This window comes from Melanostigma gelatinosum, assembly GCF_949748355.1.
Source record: "Melanostigma gelatinosum genome assembly, chromosome: 11".
Taxonomy (NCBI): domain Eukaryota; kingdom Metazoa; phylum Chordata; class Actinopteri; order Perciformes; family Zoarcidae; genus Melanostigma; species Melanostigma gelatinosum.
The window spans coordinates 9,528,992-9,544,940 of NC_136644.1; the positions used below are offsets into that span (position 1 = coordinate 9,528,992).

General features: G+C 43.8%; 1 protein-coding gene across 1 annotated transcript; it reads right to left on the reverse strand.

Moving 5' to 3' along the window:
- Positions 1-2,439: 2,439 nt before the first annotated feature.
- Positions 2,440-14,074, reverse strand: ncapg (non-SMC condensin I complex, subunit G). Its single transcript, XM_079279237.1, has 22 exons — positions 14,029-14,074; positions 13,610-13,734; positions 13,062-13,316; positions 12,542-12,770; positions 12,188-12,333; positions 12,010-12,094; positions 11,570-11,762; positions 11,341-11,490; positions 9,888-10,028; positions 8,553-8,676; positions 8,220-8,309; positions 6,682-6,870; positions 6,478-6,588; positions 6,130-6,249; positions 5,625-5,855; positions 5,352-5,533; positions 4,395-4,560; positions 3,970-4,137; positions 3,167-3,290; positions 3,006-3,053; positions 2,804-2,873; positions 2,440-2,724 (listed from the first exon to the last, which is right to left on the reverse strand). The coding sequence occupies exons 2-22, from the start codon at positions 13,715-13,717 to the stop codon at positions 2,598-2,600; spliced, it is 3,057 nt and encodes a 1,018-aa protein (XP_079135363.1). The 5' UTR covers positions 13,718-13,734; positions 14,029-14,074; the 3' UTR covers positions 2,440-2,597.
- Between the last annotated feature and the right edge of the window lie 1,875 nt (positions 14,075-15,949).

Sequence of the window (15,949 nt, forward strand, 5' to 3'; positions counted from 1 at the left end):
TAATCTCAAATCATTGCAAAATCAAGTTGTGCTCTTCCTTTCCTGACAGAAACCTAAATGAAGCACGAAGCCTCCGACCTGGGAAAGGGACTGTGGTTCAACGTGGTGCCTTTGGACATTGAGCTGACCACGTGGACTGACCATCCCGCTATGGTTAAGTCTTACACTCAGCAATTATGTAGCAGTCTAACTTAACAAATGCTTGATGTTGCACTATTTTTATCCATGGATATGTATGTACAGAAATGTCAGATTTTTTTAATCGTAAACCTGCCTTTGTCTTTCCGAAAGCGTTAGTAGATCAAATCATTACGTCAGAGTTTTATTGGGATCATTGCTTTTACCGTGAGCCCGGTCAGAGTGGCTGTATGGAAAGACGGTGCCATCTCCCCCCAAATATACCTCATTATCAAGGCCACCTTTTAATGTAAATCTTACCCTGAAACCATACAAATGCACAGCCCTAAAGTCCCACAGAATTAATTTAATACATTTTTTTAAAATGTTATTTATAGTCACCCTTACTTTGGCACTGTTTCAATTCCAAATTGCTCTTTATAAGAACAATATAATTGTTAAATTTGACCAAATTATATTGAAATTGAATGACTTTGAATTCTCTCAATCCGACCCTTGCTCGCCATATTTTTATTTGGGGCTTCAGTCACTGTTGTATTACAAGCCAGTAGCCAAAACCGTGGTGTGAATGAAGGACTCTTTTGTATCAACCAAGTCCCATCTTTCACCTTAATCACTATTTGTGTACGGGCCCAAACTTTAGCATGGTGTATTGAACTACAGTAATTGGCCATCCGGCTGTACTAAAACCAAATAGTTAATGTCATTCAAACATCTTCAAGTGTTGCCACCAAACAGCGGATAACCCCAACGTTCTGAGTGACTACGTATTCAGCCCCACAAAATGTAGAGGTGCATGTGAAGCGATGAGGGAGGCAGAGAGTAGAACCTGATTCATTAGTTGGTTTGTGGGATCCGTCTTCTTTATCTTTGTGTATCTTCTCATTTTCACCCAAAGCAGATACTGTATGTTGGTGTCGGATCTACTTCTTGCACTTATCCCATCTGAGATTATTAACCCCACTACACAGATTCCTTCCCCATATTTTGCACATCCGGTGTCCCACTACCAAACCCTACTGTAAAACTAGAGAATCGATTTGGTGCAATACAATCCCAGATGATTTATCCATATGTAGTAATTATTTTATTTCTGACAGACGAATGGATGTACACGAGTACCGATGGCCTGGGATGTTACTTCAGTTTTTTCTTTTTTTTCCATAGCCATGTAATGTGATCTTAAAAGATTTTGCTTTTTTTTCCCCACCTGCTTTGTTCTCCTCATTGAAGCAGAAAAATAACAGATCCCTAATTGTTCTAAAAGCATTAAATAGTTTTTATCATAAACGTACTAGCATTATTTACTGTTTAAATGCAGGTGGGAACCGTGTTGCTGTTTAGGTTTCCCGAGTTTGTGTTTCAGCGAGAGACTCGTACCTCCACTGGGGCCCAGCTAGGCCCACTGCTCTTTAAAATATCAACCATGTGATAGACAAAGAGAACACTAACCTTGGATCGGCATCACGTTAGAGGGAAAGTAGATCCAAGATGTCTGGCTGTAGGTCAAAACCTAAACCTGTAGTGTGTCTTGTGTGTGTGTTGCTATGGTTGCCATTTCAACAGGAGGGATGTGGGGGCGGCCCAGTCTTTGTGATCAGCGCTCTGTTGAAGAACCTGGTGCTAAACATCTGTTGTATATTTTCTTTGTTTTTATATACTGTCCATTACAGATGCAACAAAGAGGCGTCTGTGATTGGAACAATAAAGAGTCTTTTGAAATAACCAGCGATGAGTTTCATTTACAGTGACATTTCAATAAAAACCACAGCCCGCACCATTTCCATGGTGGTGTACACACTACTCACACAAATGAATCAAATGTTTTTTACAATAGCACATCTGGTCTACCATACAAGTTAGTTATGTCTGTGGCTCATAGCTGGAGGTCTCCTGCGATTACATTCAGTCCACGACCTTCCTGGAGGACGACGGAATGTCTGGACGGGCCGGTCTGTCCAGTGTGAGAGCAGAGAACGTCCTCCAGATAATGTTCAGAACCGTAACACCATAGTTGAAGGATGTCAGAACGCAGCCCAATACATCATACAGATCATCAAGAAGGTCACCTTGTTGGGAGGGGCGGCCCACAAGTTATTAGAGAACATTGGTGGCAAAATTGGTGCTAAAGATGTTTTCACATATGTATGCCGTTCTTGGAGTCTCAAATAAAAAATCAAACCATGCACTATAAAATATTTAAATTACATCTGTACCATCTAGATCTTTGAGTAGTGTAGTAAGATTTGCAAACAATCTGAGAGGAAATGCACATCTTTGGTTGAACGTACAGAGCCAACGAGGTTGGAACGAGCTTTTATTGACGTATAAAATGACAAAACTTGGAAATAAAAGAGGGGACCCCTTTGTAAGGGCTCCAGGTCAGAGCAGGCTCAGTGCCATTTACTGACTGACGATAAAAGAGGAAGAAACTAGCTCCACGTTACTGAAGCAGACTTCTAGGACACGTTGGCCTCCTGGTTGAGGCGGGTGTTGAGGTCCAGCTTGGTCTTCTCCAGCGCTGGAGTCTTGGCCCTCCGCGAGGGACGCACCACGGGAACCGACTCTGGAACATTTTCTCCATCGCTGTGGCCAAAACAAGGAGCAGATGAACATGAGAATGTCGGAATAATGTACGCGTCGTGGGTGTCGCGTGTTCCCTCACCTCTCCTCTGATGACTCGGCCCTCCTGCTCGGCCTCCTGCCCGCTTTGGCCGAGTAGACTTTCCTCTGACCTGTGCACACAAACGCTCGGGTTACCTCACAGTGCAGAGTCCACTCTGACTCTAAACAATAAGAGGTCGAACAATTAAGTGGCTCTATGAGCAACGACAGTTTCTTAGACGAGTGTTCAGAACCTGCAGTACCTCTTTTGGGTCTCTTGGCAGATTTAGATGGGTCGTCTGTTGAAGCCTCTGTGGACAGATAAAGACAGAACCGTTTGCAGATCGAGTAAGAAGAGTACCAGCGAGACATTAGTTACAGATGTTCAGCGGGACGTCGGTTGTTCTTGTGCTTGCGTGCGTACCGTCTGCGTTGACGTCCAGCGGTTGCAGAGCGCTGGCGCTGAGGAGCTCGGCCTGTTCTCTTGCGTCCACTAGCTGATGAACCATTTTCTCCAGAGCGCGGAGACAGACGCGATCCTTCACCACCTGAGAGGAGGGCATGAAACATCGGGCCTTAAAGAGGCAGATGCATAGATATATGAAGCAGTACGGGGGGGGGGGGGGGGTATGGCCCAACAACGATCTCCACACTCATTTTCAATGCAAGTCAGCATTTCTGCAAACTTTGCCCATGGGAATTACCCACAATTCATAGCAATGTGCCGTTACCACGCAGGGTTACCAGTGAAAGCATGGCGATGTAAAAAAAAAAAGAAAAAAAAAAAAAAGAGGACGGCACATCCATGGCTGTTCAGCCTGGAATAAAGCCTTCTGGGGAAAATTTGTGAGTTTGGGCGATACAAAAATTAATTGAATTGAATATTAAACTTACTCAGAAAAATGAAGGATTAAAGATTAATTTAGAGGAGTGAAACCTCTCATCTATTTGATGGATTGCCATGAAATTTGCTTCGCACATTTAATGTTCTCCTCTGAAAGAATTGTAATAAGTTCAGCAAATCCCGTAACTTTTCATCTGGCGCCATCGTCAGATAAACAATTTTAATGTGCACAATACTCTGGTTTACGATGAAATACTTGCAAAGCTCATCACAGCCCCACCAGCCTCAGCTGTTCTTGTGTGTTTGGTGCTAACAGGCTAAATGAACGGTTAACACGGTAAACTTGTTAGCATTTAGCTACAGCTGCCCGTGTGACTGTGGACCTGAACGAGCTGCTGCAGCAGCGTCTGCAGGTCCTTCCTGACGGTCTCGTCTCTGCTGAGCTCCAGGCTGCTCAGAGTCTTGGCGTAGAGACGCACCTCCGGGGCGCTGGGGTCCTTCAGCATCTCCCCACACATACGCACCGCCAAGTAGTCATGGACACACACCTCCTGCAGACACATGCACTCAGTCACCTCTATGTGTCGCTGCCTCATTCAGCGGCGTAAGAGCTTATTAAACAATTGTGAACTGGAGCAGTCAGGAGAAGTGTTTAAAAACTTAATTTATGCAAAGAAGGAGTTAATATGCATTTGTGGGAAGAAAGCAACGTGCTGAGAAGCTCAGAAGGCCAATAGAAACACGAAGACGTCTCAGGAGAAAAGCCGGATGGATCACTGAGTTTTGGGAGTTCACAGTGGTTCCTTACCTCTCTGTTGGTTGAGGGCTTAAAGAGAGCACTTGGACGGGTCAGGTCGACAAGTATCTCCACCACGTTGTTAATATCCACCTCAGCTAGTGGAGAGGTGGCCGGGGCGTTCATCAGAGTCCGGACGGTCGGCAGGAAGCCCTCCTCCACCACCTCCTGGTGAACCCTGATGACCACCAAGACTTTTACTACCATATACTACACAATATACTAGGACTTTTACTACTATATACTACACAATATACTAGGACTTTTACTACTATATACTACACAATATACTAGGACTTTTACTACTATATACTACACAATATACCAGGACTTTTACTACTATATACTACACTATACTAGGACTTTTACTACTATATACTACACACTATACTAGGACTTTTACTACTATATACTACACACTATACTAGGACTTTTACTACTATATACGACACACTATACTAGGACTTTTACTACTATATACGACACACTATACTAGGACTTTTACTACTATATACTACACACTATACTAGGACTTTTACTACTATATACGACACACTATACTAGGACTTTTACTACTACATACACTACACAATATACCAGGACTTTTACTACTATATACACTACACAATATACCAGGACTTTTACTACTATAGACTACACTATACTAGGACTTTTACTACTACATACTATACTATGAATTTTACTACTACATACTATGACTTTCTTATGACATAATAAAGTATGACACTTCATTTGATACTTCATTATGAATTATAAAACATCTTAACATTACTAACTATATTATGACAAAATAAATCATCATTTACAATACTGATATTTTTGGAGACTTTTTTTTTCATGACATTTTGTATGATATTAGTATTAGTTTATATAGCATAACCAATAAATTCACGAGGCAAGTAATCCTAATAGATAAATGACATCATGGCTGGCTTGTGCATGTGAGACCTGCTCTCGCGGGCGTAGAGCTGGAAGAAGACGCCGAGGCAGTGGCGTAGTCGGGTGTCGTCCTCTGTGACGGGGTTGTACCACAGCAGCACCAGGCGGGACAGCATCTTGGCACTGGAGATACGGCCGGTGTACATGAGCTTGGCCAGGCCCTCCGCCGCCTCTGTGCGCAGGTCAGACACCTGGAAACACATGATCCAATAAAACCGTCTTCGGCTACTTCACGTCCAGGTAACTAGATGCATACTTCTGTTTATTGAGTGAACGTCTCACCTCGCTGTCCAGGAACCGTGACAGCATCACGAGGATACTCTGTGCCGTGTCCTCTGCTCCCTTCTCCTCGGCCGCCGCAGCGTCCTCCTCTTGCCGGTCTGGTGATTGGGATTGCGGGGCCGTCTGAGTGGCAGCTGTTTCAGAGAGCAGCTGGAAGCCGAACAGCAGCAGCAGGTCGATGATGGCCCGCAGAGCACTGATACGGATCTTCACCTCGTCTAGCTGGGCGATCTGAAAACACACACACACACACACAATGTTTGCACCACCAAGTACGGGAGTCATGCGTTTGGAGATGAGGGAATCAAAATGACTAAAATATATTTTTCCACTTTGTAACGGGTCGCTAGTCGCTATGCATATCAATAACACAATATGTAGAATTCACATACTTTGCACTAAGATTAGGAGGTAAATTTATAAACTAAACACCCACATACAGTGGTTAGGGGGTCTAGTTCCTCTTGTTTATCAATGGGTTTGAACTGTAGGTGGGGGACATTACCTGCAGCAGCAGGACAATGTGTGTTTTGGCGAGCTCCTTGCCGTGCAGAGTGCACGTTCCCAGACAAACCACGGCCATGTTACGGACAGCAGGGTGAGCATTCGCTATACTGGGCAGGACCTGACGGACGGAGGAAACGGTGACATCAACAGACTTTTACCGACTCCACTTCAATGACGAAAACAAACTACGAGCAAATAACCAGGGATGATTCAAAGGAATCATCTGAAAATGAATGCTGTCCAACCAGAGAGGTGAACACAGATATGTGAATCAATAAGGAAGCTCATTGGACATGACTGTACATCTGCAGTCATGTCCAAGTGAAAGATCTGTGTGGGTTTATACCAGAGAGGACATTAAGGCGCTTAAGGTTGGACCGATTCGTGTCTTGATGCTCATCTGCTTCAGTAGTTCAGCACACATTATGAGACATCTCAGGAGAGTCTCTGGGTCATTCTGAAATAAAATAAAAAGGTGTTGAGACCGGTCCCTGTTTTAACCACACGGGGTAAATAGTGAATGACATGTTGGGACACTGCGGTTACGTACCTTCTCGGCGCGGATCTCCTTGTCGGCCGGCTGGCTGCTCTCTGCGGTTTCCTGGAGGATCTGGTTCCGGCTGTTCTCCAGCTCTGTGATGGAGTCCTTCAGCTCTGCGGCGCGGCTGAAGTCCTGGGCGGTGATGCAGTCCTCCAGGGATTGCTTGGCCTCCAAGATGCACACCTTCATCTCCGCCAGCTGGAGGGGAGGAGATGGGGACGAGTCAGTCCTCAGCTGAAATACACTCCAGAGGACATCTTGACTGATGAGCCGGGCGACTGAGTCTCCATTTACAGGACAAACAACATCTGGGGCTCTGGGCCAGGTGAGTCCTCTACAGCCTACTTTGTCTTTACTACAGCTACGCAGAAGGGAAGGACGCTGTTATACATATAGTATCTTCCTCTGCGCCCCCACACAGACCCGCTAGTCTGTTACAGAAGGGGACAGACAGCAGGTCAACGGTATACGCCACATAGAAGTGGTGCGTGTCCTCTGAAAGCTGGGAACCGCAAGATCAATTTAAGATAAATCTGAAAAAGAACTGTAATTACTTCATTTATTAAAATGTATTGTGGGAGTGTGTGAGGGCTAAGAACATGATGATAGAAGTCTGTGATGGCCATTCTCACTCACTTTTGTCTCAGAACTCGTTACAGCAATTCTTGGGTTTGATTTGGTGCTAAATTGAATCATTTCTTTACCACTTGACAATTAATAACGATCTTAAATACCACAGTTAGACACTAAGACCTTAAGTAACATCAGAGAAAAATCCTATGCCTTTATTTGGGATCAAAAACCTTTCGAATTTGGAGATTTCTGCAAGAATTTATTGTCAATATCGCTATATTAACAATAAGCCACACATCCTCTGAATGCCCTAGGTCTCACTACAATAAAATGGCTACATCACATGAATACAGTTTAGCTCATTGGATGCACAAGAGTGTCAGCGTTCCAGTCAGACCCAAACCATGGATTCCCAGACTGTTTAGGGACCCCCGTATGCAGAAATATTAAAATACACCATTCTTTGCATGGGCAAAAAATAACACGTTTTTTACTGTATGCAAAAAAAACAGCTTGGTTTTTGCTCTAAAACTATATGGGGTTATCATAAAGTAGGCGTGTACATAAAGAGGAGACTCGTGGGTATCCAGAGAAGTATCTTGATGCGAGATGTGACGGGAGACTGAGCCTCTTACAGCAAGTCATTTCTGCCGGCGATCCTTCGGGTCTCAGAGGGTCCAATAAGGAAAAATAAAGTCATGAAGACGACTCATTTTAAAAAGAGAAGACTACTGGACCTTTCTAGGCAAAGACCCGATGGGCATATGCACCTTCCACCTCAGCTAAAGAGGTTTTGCCTCCAAACACAAACCATGTGCTCAGCTGGAGGACCAGAAACAAAAACAGAAACAAACAGAGAGGGAATGTAAATAGAGCACAGAACAGGGAGGACTTAGAAACAACAAAAAAAGATAAGAACAGCGAGGTAATCCGGACGACATGTCTGGATGGCAGTGTGTCTGAGTGTCGCCCACCTGGACCTGCTGCCGGCGGCTCGTGTTCTCGTCCAGCGGCTGGCTGGCCTCCATGATGGGCTCCCTCACATCAGAGATGATCTCTGCCACCTGCGTGACGCAAAGCAGGCTCATTCAGACTTCTACCACCACTAGATGGAAAATCCCAAACAAAAGACCTTTAGTAGCACAGGACGGTTTCTTTCATCAGCACAACGGTGAGAAATAATCTCAGCTTCCGTGTTCAACTTTCTGCCTCACTGGTCTGTCGCTCGGCGCTATGAAGGGGCGTGGATACATGGTGTGTAGAGGAGCACGCTGGAGTTAGTGAGAGATGTAACGTGTGGAACTCACAGTCTGAATGCGTCTGTGGTCGTCAGGAATGAGGGTGAGGAGTTTCTCAGTGAGAAGGGAGACCAGGGAGGAGGGAGTCTGTGGAAGAGCCAACATCTCCTGCAGGACAGCCAACACGCGCTTCCTACAAACACCACGGGACAAGTCGGACGACAAACACCTCATGATCTCACACTGCAAACTGGACAACGTGAAGCCGTTTGACTATAGGGACGGAGCTGTTTTGAATTGTGGAGACGATACATCTCTTACCAAACTAAATGAACACAGATCGTAGATTTCTAAACATCGTCTGAAGCTCATATATTTAAAGAAAGAACAGCAGCATCTAACCAGACATATATATCAGATACTGTTGAAATAATTAGCACATTAATAGTCGATTAAAGCTACGGCAATGAACTCTCGATTTGTGTTGATGTTGGCGCCCCTGTGGATGAAGGTGGGAGTGTTTCCAAGAAGCAGAACCTGAAGAAAACCTCTCATTAAACTGCAGCAAAAACAATTAAGGAAACTAATTATATTGGCATATTTAAAAACAATGTCGCATTATATTTATTCTTATGAAGTCAAATGTGATCATTTGTCAATTAAGTATGTGCTCATTTGCATACATTTTAAAACCCCAAATCTGAACATTGGATAAAGCCGGGTTCAAGCGTTCATTACATTTTGTCGACATGTTAGAATCAAAAGGTTTTTAACGGAGGAAATATTTCTTAAATCGCTCCTTAAATCAGAAAATACTGTCGACAGCCATACAAATAAAATCTGTTTTCACCAAGTTGCTATTCTTGGTAAAATGTTGTGTAAATCAGACTGCGAATGATATATGAACTGTGTAGAAACCTTCAGAACACAGACAGGGATGAAAGGGGAACGTTTGGTGAAATAATAGAGATTCATGAGTCTTTACAGACGTGCATTGTAAATGTCTCAATAACGATATCCATTTCAATATAGACTTGTTTTCTGGTAATACAATAAATAAATTGTCTGTATGAAATAACCATGTGGTTTTGTATACTCTTCTGTAAATTACTTGAAAAATGAAAAGTATTTTCTCATTTAATTAAGAACGTTAATGCGAAATTATCAAATGTACTGAGAAAAAGACAATCGTGTATCACGATATTTCGACACATTTCATCACGCTATGATTCCATTGAAAGAGGACAAATCATCAAATTGAATTATACTCGAGCCATAACGTCAAACTTCCTCAGTTGACAGTAAGACAAATGGTTTTCTCATCACAAGTTTTCTGAAAATGTTATGTACATAACTGTCCCGCTCCTTTACATTTCACCAACACCACGCCGGTCCTCATCTCACCTGCCGCCCTCCTCGTTGGTGTCCAGACATCCGATGAGACGGATGAGCTGCTGGGAGATGAACTCCTTGGTCATGACGAGCTCCAGCTGGTTGAAGTCGGCCCTCTGCTCCTCTGACAGCAACGGTACTGCCTTCAGATATCTGCGACGGACCAGAGTCACACAACTCAGAGAATGCCAACAGCCCTCGGAGCAGTCATAGATCATGGCCGTCCTCTGGTACAAGAATCACAGCTACACATTAACCACTGCAGACTCTATTAAAAGGTAAGGTTCACAATTGTTCATGTCCGTCTTAACACATCAGTCAGGACAAACAACATGAAGAGGGTTTGCTTGTAATTATTTCTCTGTTCATACAAGACATTAAACTAAAGCCCTTTCAATATAAGTGATGGAGACAAAGGCCACAGCCCCCATTCTGAGAAAAATATATTCACTTCATCTGATGTAAAATGAGGCTTCGGCAGCCTTTTTAGTGGAGAATTCACTCTTTGAGTTTCCCCGTACTGTGCTTCCATTCTGAGCTGCAGTAAGGAACTATTACAAACAAAACAAAATAAAAAATGAAATAAAATTTAAAAAAAACTGTTAAGAGGCGGTAAAAAAATTCCCATTTCATTCACCTAACGCAGTCTGATGAAGAAACATATTCACTTTCGATGAAGGTTTTGCCAGACCCTCAGGGTCTGAAAAGTGAAGCCAATGTAGAAGCGCTTCAGTGAGAGAATTAGAGAGAATGCCTCTCTAATGTCCACCAGGGGGCGACTCCTCTGGTCATATAGAAGTCTATGAGAAAATGACTACTTCTCTCTTGATTTATTACCTCAGTAAACATTGTAAACATGAGTTTATGGTCTCAGTCTCTAGTTTCAAGTCTTCTTCAATACAGCATGAAGATCATTTAGTAAATTATGGTCTATTTAGAGTCAAATAGACCATAAAGCAGGGTATGCTTTAGGGCGGGGCTACCTTGTGATTGACAGGTCACTACTGCTACCACGGTGTCTCTAAGTCACTCCCCCGCAGTCCAAATATGGTCACACTCGCTCACTGGTTGCAAAAAACAAGATGGCGACGGCCACAACGCCGAACTTGAAGCATCAAAACGTTAGTCCACAAACCGATGGGCGACGTCACGACTACGTCTACCTTTTATACACAGTAGATGGTTTTCGCCTGTAAAAAGGACTGGATTTTTGTCGCACATCTCCTACAGTGAAAGAGCATTAGGATCTTTCAATGCCGCTTTTAGAAAAACCCGTTTCAGTGATCATATGGGCACCTGACTATTGTTTCAAGACAGACTTGGAAAAATTGTGAAACCATCCATTTAACTACAAGAATAAATCCCTCTGTGGAGCCTGTTGCTGCTAATCTGCAGCAGTGGTGAAATGTACAGCTGACAGCGAGAAAACTAGAAACGTAATCCAGTGAAGCGTCTCGTCTCTCACCCGAAGAGGTAGTCGCCATAAGTGGCAGCGTCTGGTAACACTTGGTCCAGCAATTCATCCCCGTTGTCTCCTTTAGCCTTGATGAACTCACACAGAGCTCTCCAGTAAAGCACATTCTCACAGGACAGAGAGTCCACCGGGACCAGCTTCCTGTTGACAACACAAGACATTTCACGAATGACGCAATGACACTCGAGAGAGAGAGAGAGAGAGAGAGTTTGAAGTTTACCTGTTGTCGAGCTGCGCTCTGCTCTGCAGCAGCTCTTCAGTAGGCATGCCTCTGAAGATGGCTTGCAGCGTGTCCAGAGCCGTCTGGGCACAGTTCTCTACATCCAGCCGGTGGAGCAGCTCAGTGACGTCACCATCCAGCCGAAGCATCCAGGCCGGCAGCAGACGAGAACGAACCACCTCCCTCACCGTTTCTACAACACATGAACATGTTCAGTGGGATGTACAGCTGAAACTAACACTTGATGGACAGCAGATTTATTTTAACCCACTCGCAGTAACTTTTAAACAACTCATTAAGGCAATAATTCAACAGATTAACTGACAATTCACAAAATACACTTTGTTTGTTGCAGCTTTTTCTTTTTGCTTACTAAAAGTTCAAGTACTTGATTGAAAAATGTGTCTGTATAAATGTGACACGGGCACAGAAATGCTTACCTGAGATGTCGTGGAGACCCTGCTGCAGCAGACCAACTCTCTGAGCGATGGTCAAAGCTTTAATGTGAACTTTTTCAGCCAGAACCTTGAAACAGAAAAACAAGATAGGGAAAGTTCCAACCCAATTCACAGCGTTTGAGCAACTTCGTTATGTTCACTCGACTGGGTTTGCGGCTACCTGGTAGGCTAGCTTGCGGACGTTCTCTTTGATGTCCCGGGTGCGTTTGAGTACGTTGGGGAGGGTGCGAGGGGACATCGCAATGCAGGAAAGGACGGCGCGTCGCACCTCAGCATTACTATCGTTTTCTAGAATCAACATGTATGCTGAACAGTGGAAAGAAACAGAGTATTAGACAACAGGTAGAGGGCCAAAGAGAACGACATAAGAACATACGTATTAAATCACAAAACAAAGGCTACTTCAAGGAGAACGCACTGACGGCAGCGTATTTTACAGTTGAACAGTGACAATATGTTCTGCATTTGCTCGAGTGTGTTTTGTCAAATCGAAAATAAAAAGACAACAACAAACCGTTGATGGTTGGACAGTCGGGATCCTTTGGCTGTTGCAGACGCGTCATGGCCAAAGCGGCCTGAATCCTCACATTGGGGAACTTGTCGGTGACACGGACCAGCATGGCTTGGTGGATGCGATCGAAGAGGTCGTCGTCTATCTGGGCGTTCTCCGCCATACTGCCCAGCAGCTTGTTGATCAGCTGGCACACGCGGAAACGCACCGCATGGCTACTGGCTTTGTGGGACTGAGGGGAAAGGAAAGGCAGAAATAGATGCAGCACACAAAAGAGTTTGGGAGGAGAAGTAAAGAAAGCGGATCAAGAAATGGGATGAGGGGGGAAAAGGTGCCGAAAAGAGACACGTCTCAAAGGGAAGAGGACATGTGGGGGGGGGGGGGGGAAGAGAGAGAGAGAGAGAGAGAGAGAGAGGACAAAATCTGATGAAAAGGCAGCAGACACGTCAATCACATCAGGTTTTCTTTGTACAGCACACAACATTGATCTCTCTATTTATTTAGCACACAATAATGTTTATACCTCCAACAGAAAGTTGAAAAGAAAACTCAAAAATGGATGATCGTCCTCAGCATCTTCTTCTTCTTCCTCCTCTTCTTCTTCATCCTCCTCCGGCCGCTCCTCCCCCTCCTCAGTCTTAGGCGGAGACTGGAAACTCGTGGAAAACCTCGCAACAAACTCCATGACATTTTCCACCGTGGGTTCACGCTTGTAGACAATCATGGCGTACTTCAGGTAGTGGACAAACTCCTCGTGGAAAATCGTCTTGTCCTCGAGCTGGTTGAGGAGATGGAGGGTGTCATCAGTCACAGGAGACAAGGGATGCCAACCAGGAGAAACAATAGCTACGTTTTAAAACAAGATGGTGGAAATGGGCAATAATTTAAACCAAAGTCATGAGTTTTGGCAATATTCATTCACAACAGAATAGATAAGCATCCAGACCTCAGTGGTCATCAGGTTAGCTTCATGTCCCCAGGGTGAAAACAGAGCACGGAGAAGCAGCTTTAACTTTATATTCATCACATTATTCAAAACTCTCCTTTGATTGTACTGATAGCTGGACGTACCTTGTTGTAGCGGCTGTTCAGGCTCGCCACCAGCTTCGCCTTGTTGGTGTGGCCGTTCTGCGCGCGCTGAAACGCCTCTTTAATGTCCATTTCATTGTTGGCGGTCATCTTTCTTTCACAGAAATCTAAATTAAAAGAGAGAGAATCTGTTAAACAGCAGTGTTCCTCATAGCGACTGACAAAGCGAGGTTTTAACTGGATGCTAACGGCAGCAGCTTGTTCGTCTCCGGTGTCTCATTAGCTAAAGGTCCCACGTCGCTACAACTCCCACGGAAACTAGCAGAAAAACAACGTCACCTGGCTGCGTCGTATGGAATAAAGTTCTCTATGGATACTCGACATCATCCTTTATCACTGCATTAAAGCACATATAGTATTATAGCGGATAATTATACGTCTTATGAGTTTTCGAAACGTACCTTTTCTTCAGTTTTCCTCTCTCAACACTGCCGCCTGTTTTCAAATTCAGCTGTCGCGAGAACTGAGACGTGATTAATAAATAATGACGTTTACGAATTTCAATATATCCCTGAGTTTAACCTGGCAGGCGCTACTCTGCTCAATAACGAACTATACAAAAGTAGGAGGGCGGAAACAAAACAAATTAATTGTATAATCAGTCAGTCTAAAACTAATCTGCAACTATTTTGATAATTTATAAACTGTTTTAGCATTTTTTGGAGGACAAATTGAAAGATATTCCCGGAGTAAGAGCTTCTCAAATGTTAAGATTTGCTACCTTTCTCTGTTTACATTGTGAATTCACCCTTCTTTGAGTTTTGTTCACTTTTATCAGTTTTCTGGCATTTTACAGATCAAATAATAACCAAATAATCATCATATTGACAATTAGTTTACAACACTCACATTATACTGTGTTTGGTTCGGTTTTCCATAATTTGCCAATTAAAAACCAGATAATCCTGTGCCTTCATTTCAGTTGGACGAAAGTAATCAATCACAACTCTGCTAATATTAGATATTACCTCTCTATTGGTGTTTTTATTTCCAAGGCAGACAGCTCACCCCTGGAGAGGGCAGGACCAAGCATCTCCACGGGTATATAGGGCACCTCGACAACAGCAACAGCACCTCTCTCTGGAAATCAATTGTATATAGAGGATGCTCTGTCGGGCATCTGCTTTGGGACCTGCGTCCATGTGGGCGTAGGATCATCTGAGAGGTCTATTATCATATTAAATATTTATGCCGGTGGATGCAGGGGCAAAAAGTCTCTCCATTAGTCCGTACACCTGCAATATCCTGAGCCAAAAAGCGGTGGGAAAATGGCTTTAGCGCTTCTACAAATCCATGGATACTGTACAGGGGGTGAACTTCAGACGTCCGAATGCTTTCCAGAGAGATGCACCCCCTGTGCTAAACTACCATTTTGCAGTACTGGATGTACTCACATGAACATACTCGCATTCGCTCTACTGACCAGTAGGGGGGCGACTCCTCTGGTTGCAAAAATGAGTCAGAAGTCTATGAGAAAATGACTCTACTTCTCAGTTGATTTATTCCCTCAGTAAACATTGTAAACATGAGTTTATGGTCTCAATCTCTAGTTTCTTCTTCAATGCATGATGTTCATTTCGTAAATGATGGTCCATTTAGAGTCAAATAGACCATAAAGCAGAGTATGCTTTAGGGCGGGCTTACTGTGATTGACAGGTCTCTGCCGCTACCAGAGCCGTATACGGAGTCTCTACGTCACTCCTCCACATTCCAAATATGGTAACTTCCGTTCATTGGTTGCAAAAAAACCTACATGGCAACGGCCGTATTCAAGATGGCGACGCCGAAATCACCCAACTCAAGGCTTCAAAAACGGAAGTCCACAAAACAAATGGGTGATGTCACGATGACTACATCCACTTCAGTCTATGGTTCAAATTAAATTATGCTGCCAAATTGCATTATGGGAGATGTAGGAATCAGTGTTTCTGGAGCTTTGGGGACTAGTGTGGTAAAGCTTGGCCTCCGCTGCATCGATCTTGAATTTAAATGTTTCTTGCAAGTCCCCCAACGTTATGGAACTACAAATCTTAAATTGCTGGACTACCCCTTTAAGCTTAGGGAGTGCCACATAGTGTGTATGCCAATGTGCTCTTGTGGTTTGCACTTTAAACTAAAGTGGGTCTAGCTGACTGCCTACATCTATAAGAGGGGAAATAACTGATCGTGTATGCATAGAGGGTGCAGTTTCACAAATATATTAAGTTCGGAGAAAAATTGTTTTGGGAGCATTTTGATGCTATGGCAGCACAGTCAATACTTGTAGTGGTAGTAGAAGATGTATCCAACCGAAATGTTTAATAAAAAAATAACTGGTCTCCG

Coding starts and splice junctions, on each gene's coding strand:
- ncapg (XM_079279237.1), bottom strand. CDS start 13,717: ATGACCGCCAACAATGAAATGGACATTAAAGAGGCGTTTCAGCGCGCG. Junction 12,334..12,541: donor CGACTGTCCAACCATCAACG/GTTTGTTGTTGT, acceptor TCCACTGTTCAG/CATACATGTTGATTCTAGAA. Junction 6,589..6,681: donor AGGAGATCCGCGCCGAGAAG/GTACGTAACCGC, acceptor ATTTTATTTCAG/AATGACCCAGAGACTCTCCT.